Source organism: Exophiala aquamarina, assembly GCF_000709125.1.
Source record: "Exophiala aquamarina CBS 119918 chromosome Unknown aczIA-supercont1.2, whole genome shotgun sequence".
Taxonomy (NCBI): Eukaryota; Fungi; Ascomycota; class Eurotiomycetes; order Chaetothyriales; family Herpotrichiellaceae; genus Exophiala; species Exophiala aquamarina.
Genome location: NW_013550586.1, coordinates 1,756,841 through 1,770,873, shown reverse-complemented (window position 1 = coordinate 1,770,873; position 14,033 = coordinate 1,756,841). Strand labels below are relative to the sequence as shown.

Sequence of the window (14,033 nt, the reverse complement as noted above, 5' to 3'; positions counted from 1 at the left end):
GAGTGCTCCGTATACCTCGCGGGCAGGGGAAGAAAAGTGCATGACTAGCAGGAGGTATACAACCACCCGGTCACAATGTGGATAGAGGGACGGGTGGAAGATCAGAGGGAATCAAAGAATCCGGGGAAATTGGTTGACATGATCGGCCGCATGTGTGGTTAGCGTGACCGAGGAAGAGCAGCATTCGAGGGGAGGAGCCGGTGTGAGAACTGGAGACGCGGTATAGAGAGTAGATGCGTACGGAGTACTGTAGATACTAGCCACACCAAACATGGCACCAGGCGCGGGTAAATCCTGACTGGGGACAAGACCCAGGTGGTGTTAGAAAAGTGGAGGCAGTCTTGGACAGAATTGGACCAGGGTCGCGTTGATGTCAGAAGTCTAGGGAGAGAAGAGTGGTGTTGGTGTGGATGTGGAATTGTGGATGTTGGATGTTGGATGTGGATGAAGCAGGACGTGTCCAGAGTCCACACGGGGATCTTGTCTGCAAGTGATCGAGTCATGACTGGGTGGTGGCTGGTATGGCAAGGTCTGTATGGCATGGCTCGGCTTGGACTAGTCATTGATGGGCCAAAGAATTGAAGAGCCAGGATTCTAGAAAGGAATGTGAAAATGCAGAGAAGGTTGACAGAAGCGAAGAATGAATGAACTAAAGCCAACTAAACGGGCGACGAGGAGGGGGCTAGTCGGCAACGGGCAACGGCAGGCAGCTACAGACAATAAGAGGAATGGAGGACCAGGGTGGGAGTGATGTAGTAAGGTAGTAAGGTCGTAATGTGGTCAGGGAGTCAGGTAGTACTCCCGCGTGGTACAGGGTCCTGAGGCCTGAGGCCTGAGGCCTGGCTCCTGAGTAGCATCTGGTCAGAAGGAGCTGCGAGCAGTCATCGTAGCAGCAGCATCAACGCCAAAAAGCCCCGGCAAAAACTGACAATTAAGCACCTGGTAATTAGACCAGAAAAGACGCCAGACAAAAGCCAGAAGGTTGAAAGTGCAGGGAGCAGGCATGACTTCAGTGCTGAGACCGGAAGGTGGGGTGCCCCATTCCCTCTTCCCTCTTTCCTCTTTCCTTTTTCCGTCCATCTGCGCCTGCGCCTGTGCCTGCGCCTTCCCTTGCCAGTCCAAATCAGCACAAACATGCAGGTGCGACGTCTTCGTATCCTGCTCTCCAAGGCTCCTTCCATGCTTCCCTTAAGGTTCTTCTCGAATTCTGCCGATTCGCGTCCCGCTACTTGAAGGCCCGACGCGTCTGATCGAACTTGCTTTACTCTCCAGATGGAGGACGCACACGGCCATTCTACCAGTATGCAGAACTCTTGGGCCCAACTGCCTCCCTGAACTGCCAGATAACAGCCTGCTTTGTGGGTGGTATGGCGTTGAGCCCGTCCCCCGGTGCTCCATGCCATGCCATGCCCAGCCTCCACCCAAAAACCACATGGCTTTATTTGGCCATCCCGTCTCATCAACCGAACATCAGCCATGGCCCATGGCCCAAGGCCCATACGGCCTGCAACTCGTCCTCTGCTCCTCTGCTCCTCTGCTCCTCTGCCTTGTCCTCGGTGACTTGACCCACCTCAACCGGCAAGTCAGATATCCTCAAGGCCCTGGCCGCCCTGCACCTTGCCTGCACACCCTGAACCGTGCACGTCCACCCCCTCCAACCTCCAACCACTGACCACTGACCACTGACCACCACCACCAGCGTCATCGACCGCAACGCCTTTTCCATCGTCCACATTTCCCATGGCCTTCATTCTCCAGTTTCTGGCCCCATAAGCTTGTTCTATCCTAGTTCCCGTTCGTTTCTCGCCTGCCTCAAAAATCATCAGACATAGACATTCGGCTCCCCTGCCCTTCGACCAGACCCGGCCTGCCCTGGTTCGCTCTCGCCAGGCTTCATCGATGCTATCATCCTCTCCGCCAATCCCATCAACATTTTGCCGCTACATCCTGGTTGATGTGGACAATGCCTCACATATTAGGCTTATTAACCGCCACGGAGCCATGAGACAGATGGGCCCGATGTCCGACAGTTAGCCAATCTTCCCAAGCCTCGCTCCACTGCCGAATATCTCCCAAATCCCAATTGCTCTGTTCGTTTGGAAGCTCCAGCAGCGCCCGAGGCCCTGTCCATACTAGCTGACTCCTTGAGATCAGACAAGACTACCAAGTACTCCCTAGTCAAGCCCCCTTTGGAACTCTTTACGAGGTATTCACTTTGGCATCAACCCTTCTTTAGGATCTCGACTACCAATCGGGGCCTACTTTGCACTCCGGCTTTGCTGGCAGCCGGGCACCGATGTTCTACCGTCACCTCAGGATCTCCTTCCTTGAAGAAGCGATAATTGGTACGGAGTACCATGTCATCCTTCATGCATTGCTGCGAACAACAATCATGACTTTCCAGAGCCCTCGTTTTTGCCCCAGCGTCGCTCAGATCTTTCCGTCTCAACGCTTCCTCTATAGCCATGCCAATTGCAATCACAATTTGATCCCATCTTCTCGACTTGATCCTAACTTGATCCTTATCCTGCACCACTAGTCCGGTGTTAAACTCGACCGGTGTCAACCACATTTCACCCAAGTCACATGCAATGTGACTCTGCCTAATGGCTCATCGGTACTCGCTAGTCGCTCCTGACGGCGTAATGGGTCCTGCTCTTGCCATCCGCAGCATGCGAAACTTTATTTCTCGGTTCCCCTGTCTCACTGTTCCCCTGCGCCTAGGTAGGTCCAGTCCAAAGGGTTGCTTCCAGCCTTGAGGCCTCGGACCTGGATGATCTGCTTATCGCCCGGCACTATATCGATTGCACTGTCGCTGAGGTGGCATCCCTCGCGTTCTTCAAAGACCAGACACTTGACTGGCCTCTCAGCACTCACATGCATCTCACCACCAACCACCTCGACTTTCACCTTGCGTTCAGGGAACGGAAGGTATTTCAGTGGCTGAGGCCAGTCAGTATCTCGGGCCACCAGCTTATCGTCCACCCAGATTCTTGCTGCAAGGACGTGGGGCTCTTCCTGCACGTTGTCAATCACTCCTTTCAGCACGTCCGTGGTGCCATTGGCTTTCACTCGGATCCCTTTCTGCACTATCTTCTGCTTGATCTCCTGCCCAGTTCGAACAGACACAAATTTGACCTCCACGTCAGCGATAATGTCAGTCAGCTTCGAACTCACCACCCATAACTCCCAGTCCTGCGTAGGCGGTTCTCGAGCATGCGTCACACTCCAATCGTGATAACTGCGGCGGGCCCCGACCGCCACCGGAGCCAATACACGAGCCATCGCGTAATAGGCAGGCTTCCTCCGTAAGTAGTAGTCGACGATCGACCAGCTTGTCACTGGCCAGCAATCGTTCAATTGCCACACCAAGGCCCCGCCACAGTGTCTATCATTCCCCCACTGTTTGCGCCAGCCGCGATAGCCAAACATGAGTGCCTCACATTGGATCAATTGTGTCAAGTGGATGTACGCTGCCAAAGACGTTGCTGTCCTCACGTTCTCCACAAGGTAGGTGGCGATCCTCCGCTCATGCCCATCGGCCTTGTTGTGAAAATCGAGCACATGACTCTGGGGATAGAGATCTTCTTCCTTCTCCACGAACGACTTGATCGTCGCAATGTGCGGGAAAGCCTCCATGCCAAACTCGGAATTAAATCGTCCGCCCAGAGAGTCGAAAATCTGATACTTCTCCTGTGTGCCGTGCCATACATTCCACTGATGCATGTCGCCCACGGTGGGGTCTGAGCTGATCTTTCCATCTCCCCAAGGAGATCCAGGATGGTAAGGAATCCACGGAGCTTCGGCCGCAGAGACCCTGGGCAACAGCGACTCGTAGATAAACCGGGCTGGGAAATCAGTCTTCAACCAGTGTTCCTCGTCCTTGTCCTCGTAGTTGTATGTCAAGTGTGCAGACTCGGCCACCTGATAGTCTTCGTTGTTTCCGGCAAATATCACAATGCTCGGGTGGTGCCGAATTCTCCGAACATTAGCCACGGCCTCCCGCTCCACCGACTTCAGGATAGCCGGATAGCAAGGGTAATTGCCGCAGCCAAACATGAAATCCTAGAATAGCAAGAAAATTTTAAGTTAGCTTAGGCGGTGCCCAAAACTTGCTCCTTTGTCGTTATGGGCGGATTTTCCTAACGGTGGCTGGTCCCCCAACCACAGGATGAGGTATGGAAGAAACGAAGGGGGTGGGACTTTTGGTTCCCTGTTGCCAGGTCAAACTTACCTGCCACACGAGAATGCCCAGTTCATCACAAGCATCATAGAACGCGTCATTTTCGTAGATCCCTCCGCCCCAAATCCTAGCAAAGAGATAAGAGATCAGCCATATGGAAAAATCGATCAGTAGGAGGAATCGCATTGTTTTCTTGACAAGAACACGAAAGAAAAAGGGGCACGTGAATCGCAAGTAGGAGGTTAGGTTGGCTCTTTAGCTTTTCACCGTACCTGATCATCTTCTGGTTCGCAGGAACCATCAATTCGAGCCACGCACGATACTTCTCCGGCGTGACGTTTGTCAAGAAGCTGTCGGCTGGGATCCAGCACGAGCCGCCGCAGAAGACGTCCACGCCGTTGATGCGGAAGTAGAACGATTTTCCGCGCGCATCAGGCTCCTGCACGAGCTGGACGTTGCGGAGTCCGATGCGTTTGCTTTCCGTGTGCAGACTGGTTTCTCCATTGTTGGTGAGGATGCTGGCCGTCACAGTGTATAATGTCTGCTTGCCGTAGCCGTTCGGCATCCATAGTTCAGGCCTGCTGACCTTCAGCTGCCCGGAAGCTGTGCCGTCTGCGCAGATTATGGTGTCGAGCGAGTCGATTATCTTGTCGCCCAGCTTGAGGACTAGTCTTGCTTGGAGGCTATGATGGTGGTGATTCTGGTGGCCTTCCACGTCAATCTTCGTGCCGATCGTGGCGGATTTGTGGTCGTTGGAGATAGTCACATCGGTGCGAAGCTCTGCGACTCTCACAGAATACATCTCCAGGCGGACGGGTTTCCAGATTCCAGTACACACCAGTAGCGGGCCCCAATCCCAGCCCCAATGGTATTGAGCCTTCCTTACCGCCAAACGGGCTGTGTCTCCGTTGAACGCCACAAATTTATGTTCCGGGTGTTGCGCTTTGATCTCCCGAGCCTTGAGGAATGCAGATTCGAATGTGATCTCGAGGTCAAGGCTCTTCCTCTCAGCACTCTGGATGAAATCTGTGATGTCCACACGGTGAGGTAGGAACATGTTGTCACTCTCCAGGATCGTCCTGCCGCTGAGCTTGACGGTCGCGAACGTGTCCAGGCCGTCAAATGCAAGCACGGCCCGCGAAGTACTTGACAGTGATGGTCTTGAAATTGTAACCCGATAAGTCCATGATTTCAGGCCGACCCATTCGGCCTTGATCTCATTGAAGCCGATAAATGGATCTGCTAATCTAGCGAAAGGGTTTGTTAGTGATGACGCATGGCTCCTTTTAGGAGCATCACGCACTTCTTGTTGTCTATCAGGTCTTGGTGCACGGTCGACGGGATCTTCTTGACTGGCAACCAAGCGTTCGAACCGACTTCGTCTGTCTGCTTAAACGACCAACCAAGTGAGAGGTCAACGACCTTCGCACGCAATGGCATGTCCGCGGGACCTGAGACATCGCCCATGATACAAGGGGAATGAATTGAAACAAGGGGGCAAAGAAAGCGGAGGACAGAAGTTTCTATCTCAAAGCAAAGGGCGTTGAGGATAGACAGATAGCAGGTGCTCCAGATGAGGATATGATCCGAGGTCAAGATCGAACAGAATGATACTCGCTTGGGTTTCTACCTCCCTGTTGCATCCACGGCGTCCACGTGTGCAACCCTAAAGCTCCAACTGTGGCCCACAAGCTCCAGCCGAATGGATTTCGTTCCAAATATGAGGCTTGGTCGAAAGAAAGTGGGAGCTCCAATCTACGCTGGCCATCACGTTTGATTATCCTTCATCGAGAGCAAGCGGAAGATGTCAAGAGTGGGCGTCGAAGAGCATGTTTGCAGGCAGCCAATGGAGAGAAACGAAGAAGTCACCCACCGCCCAATGAAGATCACGGATGTAAGCGGAGCGAAGCCATAGTTCTGCCCGTCCGGGCACGGCATGACGTAGAACCGCGCCAAAATGGGAATGGTCGCGTTTCGCCCACTATCAGAGTTGAACCTTGGATTCTCCGACATCCCCAAACTCTACACTTTGAAATCCACAGGCGGGACATGTTGATGGTATTGGGCTGTGGTTGTCAAGGAGCAGGGTCATCCATGAGCCTGAGATATGCGAGCACCACCAAGCTGACATGTTGATGGCATACCAGGCAATTGTCCTTTGTACGAGTAGCCATGGCCATTGTGGTGCTGAGTAGGGATAAATTTTCAACCAAAAAACTGCAAGAACCCCAATACGGCATTCGCTTGGGCTTGGGCTTGAGCGCCTGTTGTCTCCAGTCGCAAAGGATCACGTGCCCATCTCTACTGAAATGCCGAGTTGCGCCAGTGTCTTGTACCACAGGCGTCGTCTCACTGACTCCCAATCATCGACAAGAAACATGGTCCTGAGCACATATTGGATAACATGCTAGGTGTTGCGCATAAAAGGGCGACCGCTTTTTTCTTGTGTTCTAATGCCCAACTACCAGCCCCAGGTGCCCGCGCCTCCCTTCATCGGTCCTTCCAATTCACTCGTCACCCAACCACCATAAAAGTCACCTGCATAACAACCGAGTCAACCAACGGATATGAGCAACAAATCCAGACACGAACCTTCCTGTGGTGCCACCTTCTCATCGTCAACATAGCACTCCCAAGGTACACCGCTAGCATAGAAGGAGAGATAGCCCTCGATGTCCCTGAACGCCGGAGTGGGAGATTCGTAGCTCCAAATCTTGCTGCTAACCTGCTCTCCAGTACTCTTCTTGGTCAGGCTCCAGTATGTAGCCTTCCCCTTCCATTCACATAGCGATGCCTTGTTTGGTACCTGAGTAAGTTTGAAGGAGTCGGTGATGGAATCACGTGGGATGTAATATGCTAAAACTCTGTTAAAGCTGAACTTGTGGTGCAAAGTACCGAGCTGGCGCGACTCATGGCAGCCACAAGAAATGCCGTTTAGAGCCCGCTTAGATTACTTCTCCAGACCTACTAGGGGGGTGGGTTGTTTCCAAAGCCCAGTATCCCGACGTTGTGTCGGTTACAGTATCCTTGCCCCATTTGATTACGAGTCGTCGAGCCGTCAATTCCAAAAGTGGTGGTCGAGGGAAGTTATGCACATTGAGCTTAGCCTTTGCTGCCATGACGGGTAGTAAGGAAGTATATGGTATTTGATGAAGACAAGTCAGGTTATTCTATGCTGGATTTGAACTTGAATGGATGACGACATCCGAATATGTTAAGCAGCAAATCCTGCAAATGGCTTAGCCTGATGCAATAATGTTTCTCCAACTGCCGGCTCGGCTTGTTGATTGTTAACAAAAGCAAGTCCTTTAAGCCTTTCTGTTGCTAGCAAAACCGAGGCCTTGGAGCATATTCGCTTGTGGGGGCATCCAGGCTATAGCTTTATGGCAAAGCATGCTAAATCTCCGCTCGCGAGAGAACCGAGATCGTTCGGCTGCACAGATCAACTAGAATGCATGAGAGACTAGAAAGACTCACGTACCGACAGGGCATGAGGTCCCTTCGCAAGCCAGCTGCTCTTTCGGCTTACTGCTGACATTGTGTTCGCTGATCTTTTTGACTCGGCTTCGGGCGTGTTATGCTACTTTAAAAGCCCAATGGACAGCTGCGGCCTTGAGGACTTGATTCTCCATCGTCTTCTCTTGCGGACTGCACAGTCTACATATTGGATGCAGCTTAAGGTAACCGGACATCAATCCACAACAATTTGAAATCATGAACATCGTCGTTTTAAGGCAACATCCCTCCGTGGCATCACAGAGCTATCTACACGCCTGTCACCCTGGGGACTGTTGCGCTGGATGATAAGCTAAATGTCTCAAGCCTTCGTAAGAGCCTACTCTGAAGGTCACGCACATTTCGGATCTCAATTCTCACCAAAGGCCTCGCAATTTCCAGAACATCAAAGGCCCCCACTACCGATAGGAGTTGCTCTTCAATGACTACAAGCCCGGAACCTGCTATTCTCCAAAATGGCATGCAGCCTGGGAGTCATCTTGAAGAGGTCATGCTGGTGAAAAAGCAGCGCCGCGAATTGCATTCTCAATGGATCTCCAAGTTCAGACGAGCTGATGTCAGCCAATGGAGACCGAAGACTACGGCACACCTCGGCATTTGACCATCCTTCCAAGATGAGAGCATCTCAGTATGTTGATGCTGGCTGATCCCTTCAAAAGGGCCACACACGCATGTTGCGCCCAGATTTGGACAATGCCGCACCTGACACGACCACGCTGCTAATGTAGCCAGTTTCAACGGATGGGTGAGAGACCACGAATCAGGCGAGTCGACCCCAAATTCTGCGATAGTGACCGAAAGAAGGGCCTCTGCGCGATGTCTCCATTGTGGCTTTGGATATACGAGAATAGCTCAAGGGTTCCATTTCTTCTAACCTAATACAGGTAGATATGTGCGACTAAGCCTAAGCCGGCGCCGTCGTCGAAGATAGATCCTCGGTTTGGAGTATTTTCCGTCCAATGGCGAGTTTGTTTCGACATGAGACTAGGATCGAGCAAAGAGAATGTCCGAAGTGGGATGAGGCTGCAACAAAACAGAAACGAAGATAGAAAAAGTTTACTGTATTACTCCGTGCATGTCGGGCGCCTTGCACGAATGGGCCCTTTGGCTTGGTTCTAGCGCACCGGAGTGCGAATGTGCCAAAGTTACGGCTTACTCCTGGTGGATCATGTTTTCCAGAGCCAATTCACCGCACGCCTCAATCAATCCTGATCAACTTGAACAATTGTGGCGTGCTTGCGTTAAGAAGAGCGTGAGTTCATGAAAGGCAGTAGTAGCCTTCAGATAGTGTGCAAGGCGACGCCAGTAGCTAAGCTCCCTCATGCAAAATAAAGAGCATCAATAAGAGGCAAGATCTTGTATGGTCAAGGACTCTAATGCAGGCATGGACTCCTCTATCGAATACCTCTGTTTAGAGTGCTCGTGAGTATCCCCCTGGATGGCTATGCGTGCTCGGGATCTGGGTATTTTGCTCGTAAGGCCCTATTAACCAAGAAACTTGTAACATCCGCGGACTGGATAAAGGTCCAAAGCCTTAAGACCGTTAAAGCTTGGCCCCTAAAGTTAGCAGCCTCAACCGCCCGCTACGACCCTTCCAGTTAAAGCATCACCACTATTCCTAGCGACCGTTGCATCGTTTAGACATACAGGGTACGGAGTGCAGTATCGGTCTTACAACCTCGTTTCGCCGTGTGGAGTTTTTCCATCATGGAACGGAGCCATTGAGTGTGATCGAAGCTTGAGCGGCGTTTACAGACGTTGGTACGGAGTACAGCCACATTTGAGGATCTCCATTTTCGAGCTATCTATCCTAAACCTGCCGTTATCCCCTCTTCAAGGCAGTGAGCCTTGCAGCTCCGCTAGTAACCTTGACGTGCTGATTGGGGCCACTGAGTGGTATACCGCCAGTCTTATGGCTTTTGGAGGCTCTTCTTCGGATCCTGGTAGGGCTTTAGTCCTTCCTGCCTGAAATATCTGGACGATCTCATAGAAGTCCGGCATGGTTGACCTCAATCCTTGCCGTTCAGGCAGGCCAAAATACAGCGGAGGGATTACGAATTACCATCGACTATAACTACTCTTCAGCCGCAACGGAGAAAAAACCGGTCGAGTGATCTTTCGGCAACTGTATAGTTCATGCTGGGCTGCTTAAAGACGTCTCTAGCCCCTGTGATACTGCTGTTCGCACCCAAAGCAGGTCCATCAATATCCCCGCGCTCGAGGAAAAGAATTCTCTCATTGTAGAGCTATGAGGCCACCAATTTCACCAATCTCGATCCCGCCGGCGCATCCAGGCGAGGCTCAGAATCTGGGACAGGATGTTGTCTCGCCTCTCCCACATGAGTTTGCCATCGGGAATGGCCCACAAAAGCCTCAAGCTTTCCGAGTCAAGCGGAAGCCGGTTCCCCACCCCCCTCCAGCAAGATCGGCTTCTTACAGGCCCGTGTCAAGAGAGTCGAATGGATTGAGACCCGAATCACGGCGGTCTAATGGACTGCGACCTGACTCACGAAGATCTGGACGTCCAGAATCGTCCAGGAGTTTCTCGGCCGGATTTGCGTGGATTAGCGAAGCGATTCTATGGCCACAGAGAAGATCTTCTCAGCGTTCCCCGAAGCAGATCGAGAACCTTGACTTTTCGGAGGCCAGGATGCCTCGCCGCTTCACGTCAATTTATGATCCTCGCATGCAGGCTGGCCTGTCAGTATACGATCCGACTCTCGATCGACCTGCCCCTCAGTATGTGGAGGAGCCCAAGGTAGACTCAACCGTCCAGAAGAACTTGGCGATGCTTGATATGACATGGACTTTACCAAGCTTCAAATACCAATACGTGGAATCGCAACATCGCACAAGTATCGACATTGCACTCGCCGCTGAGGAACCCACAGAATGGTGAGTCTAGTGTTGCATTGAGGCCTCGAGTTTTCCTCACCACATCACTAATACTGTATACGATTGCAGGCATATATCTCCTTTATCACTTGGCATGATTGCCGTTGCCTTGATATGCAGTATCTTCCTTGTGGCTCTCGACATGACAATTGTAGCCACAGCAATCCCAGCCATTACCGATGAGTTCCATTCTCTTGATCAGCTTGGTTGGTACGGCAGCGCCTTCTTCCTCACCATTGGCTCCTTCCAGGCGACATGGGGGAAGTTGTACAAATATACACCACTGAAGATATCCTATCTCACGAGTATTGCCATCTTTGAAGTCGGATCCCTGATCTGCGGCATTGCGAAGAACTCGACAACCCTCATTGTCGGCAGAGCCATTGCAGGAATGGGCGGAGCTGGAATTGCATCGGGTGCATACATTGTCATCGCATTCTCGGCTCCACCAAAGTATCGTGCGATGTTTACAGGTATCATGGGTGCAACTTTCGGTCTCGCCTCGGTCATTGGCCCACTCCTGGGTGGTAAGCATCGTCTTCTGCAGAACCCGATGTCTAGTCACTGACGCCCAGTCTAGGAATCTTCACTGACCACATCTCGTGGCGATGGTGCTTCTATATCAATCTGCCGATCGGAGCAGTAGCCGCAGCAATCATCATAATCTTCTTTCACGCACCTGTCCAACCTGAGCCAGCGACACGGCGAGAGATTTTCCTTCAAATGGACTTCCCTGGAACGTTTATTCTGATGGCCGCCATCGTCTGCTACCTACTAGCAATGCAGTGGGCTGGGACGACTAAGCCGTGGGATGATCCATCGGTCATCGCTACACTGGTGCTTTTTGGGCTCCTCGTCATTGCCTTCCTCGTCGTGGAGTATTACCAGGGTGACCGTGCTCTACTCTCAGGCCGACTTCTGAAGGATCGTACTATCATGGCTATGTGCGGCTTCATCTTCGTCGTGGCCGGTGCCTTCTTCATCTTGCTGTATTATCTCCCGATTTATTTCCAGGCCACTCTCAACGTGTCAGCAGCAAAATCCGGAATCGACAATCTACCCCTGGTGCTAGGAACATCCTTATTTTCCATCGTCTCGGGTGCGCTCCTCTCCGGCTGGGGCCAGTACATTCCGGTCATGGTGGTCGGGACAACAATCCTCAGCGTCGGCTGTGGGCTTGTCTACACTCTCGACGCTAACAGCCCGTCTAGTCAATGGATTGGATACCAAGCCCTGGTTGGCATAGGCGTAGGTCTCGTTCTTCAAATCCCCGTCATTGTCTGCCAAGCCATATCCGAGTCTTCAGATCTATCGTCCATCTCAGCCATTGTGCTATTCTTCCAAACCGTGGGCGGTGCGATCTGGATCTCTGCAGCCCAGGCCGGTTTCGCCAACACCATGTTGAAAGTCCTGCCTCGGGAGGTGCCAGATCTCAATCCAGCCCTCGTTCTCGCCACGGGCGCCTCTGATCTACGCAGAGTCTTCAGCGCCGAAGAAATCCCGGGAATCATCACCGCATACATGGAAGGGCTCAGGGTCCCATTTGCAATCTGCATCGCATGTGCATGTCTGACATTTGTATTGTCTTTTGCTCCCAGGTGGGAGAGTATCAAGGGGAAGGTGAAAATGGATGCGGGGGCTGGTTAAGCCTAGCCTCGGATTTAAGGCGCCGCCCGTGCGAAATATACGAATACTTAATGACGAACATAATGGGTTATGGATTGTATTAATTATTGCGAAGAATCGTCCCGAGGCATTTAGGTCCGGGAAATAATGGAAACACAGGTGACAAAACTAATCATGTTGCCTTCCTTGTCCTTCTCGGGGACCACCTCTGTACGTCACCGCATCTTCGCCTCCTTGATATACCGAAAGCAGGATGAACCCCACAGCAGTTCGCAGTTGGAGACTCGGTTCGTTTAATCAACTTTACTGATAGTAATTACCAGTGCATCATCTCGATTTGGAAGTCGTGCGCCACAAACACCTCGGAGGAGGACAGGCCCGCGCCAGAAAGTTTGTTGGCGCATCTTGGATGAAGGGCCGAAGCGATGGCGACATCAGCACAAAGTTTGGCGACAGGCCCCAAAAAGGTGTGTCAACTCCGCCCGAAAAGGGTTTTCTTCTCAATGGCGTCAGCCTACCCACAGGATGGGTTCTTTTCTGGGGCTCCTCCCTCCTCGGCGATCATCGGGGACTATGGGATCGACCCTTCGAACGAGAGCTTTCTCTCTTAATTAGCAAAGCAGCTCCCTCGATCACCTCCTATGGACAGTGATCTTAAAGAAGGACAAGAAACCAGAGCAAAAGCTATCGCCAAATCGCCATCTTTCCAAACGGCTCATCATCATCATCATCCTCCTCCTCCTCAACATGGCCACTTCCCACATCCTCCTAACAGCGGCATCCGGCATGATCTTCGGGTCTGCAATCACCGCCTCCGGGGTATACTCGCCCTCGGTAATCCAGTCCCAGATGTCCCTCACCAACTTCCACATGTTGAAGTCCTTCCTGGCCGCGAGCGCGTGCAGCGCGCTCATCGTGGTCGGGGTCAACAGGAGCGGCTACGCAAAGCTGACGGCCCGACCTGACTCCTCATACGGGTGGTTCGGGCGGTACGACGCGAACATTGTCGGTGGAATGCTCCTGGGCGTTGGGATGGCGCTGACGGGCGCGTGTCCTGGCACGGTGCTTGCACAGCTCGCGCTGGGCGTCGGGTCCGCGCGGAGTGTTGCGGCCGGCTGCGTGCTTGGAGGCGTTGCGTTTGTCAAGTTGGGAGGCCAGATGAAGCGGACGACGCAAAGCACAGCCGCTCCTCGCGACGGCGCCCGTCAGAAAAAGCAGACCGTCCAAGAGCAGACGGGCCTGTCGACGGCGTCCACGATCCTGATCTACGAGACCCTCTGCCTGCTGATGATCGCCGCTGCCACATACCTCGCACCTCACACGCGACAAAGGCACTGGCTGAATCCCATCGCCGGCGGCCTGCTGATCGGCATCGCACAAGCAACCTCGGTCCTGTTCACCCGCAAGACCCTCGGCGCATCTTCCGCATATGCCGACGTCGGCGCGTATTTCTGGAGCCTCATCGATCGCACATCAGGCCCCGGCATGTCGAATATCGTCTTCGCATCTGGCGTCGTGGCCGGCGCGAAGCTCATATCGCAGTACATCCCAGCCGTGAGCGAGACGAGTCCACCCATGGGCGTCACTGCTGCCGTTGTGGGCGGGTTTGTTATGGTGTTTGGTGCTAGGATGGCGGGGGGCTGTACTAGTGGGCATGGGATCAGTGGGATGGCGACTATGGGGCTAAGTAGTTTCGTGACGATTGCGAGCTTGTTTGCTGGGGGGATCGGGGCGTCGTTTTTGCTGTGATGTGAATGCCTACCGATGCTATTCTGACTACAATGTGGTACGTTATGGTCGCTTTCCTTATGTA

At 52.7% G+C, this 14,033-nt stretch overlaps 4 protein-coding genes across 4 annotated transcripts; 2 read left to right on the top strand and 2 right to left on the bottom strand.

The window, feature by feature from the left end:
* Nucleotides 1-2,703: 2,703 nt before the first annotated feature.
* Nucleotides 2,704-5,650, bottom strand: A1O9_02463 (uncharacterized protein; the record flags this gene model as incomplete). Its single annotated transcript, XM_013408035.1, has 4 exons — nucleotides 2,704-4,065; nucleotides 4,235-4,310; nucleotides 4,456-5,430; nucleotides 5,487-5,650. 4 exons carry the CDS (start codon nucleotides 5,648-5,650, stop codon nucleotides 2,704-2,706), a joined length of 2,577 nt encoding a protein of 858 aa, XP_013263489.1.
* A 994-nt stretch (nucleotides 5,651-6,644) lies between these two features.
* A1O9_02462 (uncharacterized protein) lies at nucleotides 6,645-7,302 on the bottom strand (the record flags this gene model as incomplete). The annotated part of the gene is made up of 3 exons (XM_013408034.1): nucleotides 6,645-6,721; nucleotides 6,776-7,039; nucleotides 7,152-7,302. 3 exons carry the CDS (start codon nucleotides 7,300-7,302, stop codon nucleotides 6,645-6,647), a joined length of 492 nt encoding a protein of 163 aa, XP_013263488.1.
* A 3,386-nt stretch (nucleotides 7,303-10,688) lies between these two features.
* On the top strand, nucleotides 10,689-12,241 carry A1O9_02461 (uncharacterized protein; the record flags this gene model as incomplete). Its single annotated transcript, XM_013408033.1, has 2 exons — nucleotides 10,689-11,121; nucleotides 11,175-12,241. The coding sequence occupies 2 exons, from the start codon at nucleotides 10,689-10,691 to the stop codon at nucleotides 12,239-12,241; spliced, it is 1,500 nt and encodes a 499-aa protein (XP_013263487.1).
* Nucleotides 12,242-12,967: 726 nt separating this feature from the next.
* On the top strand, nucleotides 12,968-13,969 carry A1O9_02460 (uncharacterized protein; the record flags this gene model as incomplete). The annotated part of the gene is made up of 1 exon (XM_013408032.1): nucleotides 12,968-13,969. One exon carries the CDS (start codon nucleotides 12,968-12,970, stop codon nucleotides 13,967-13,969), a length of 1,002 nt encoding a protein of 333 aa, XP_013263486.1.
* Between the last annotated feature and the right edge of the window lie 64 nt (nucleotides 13,970-14,033).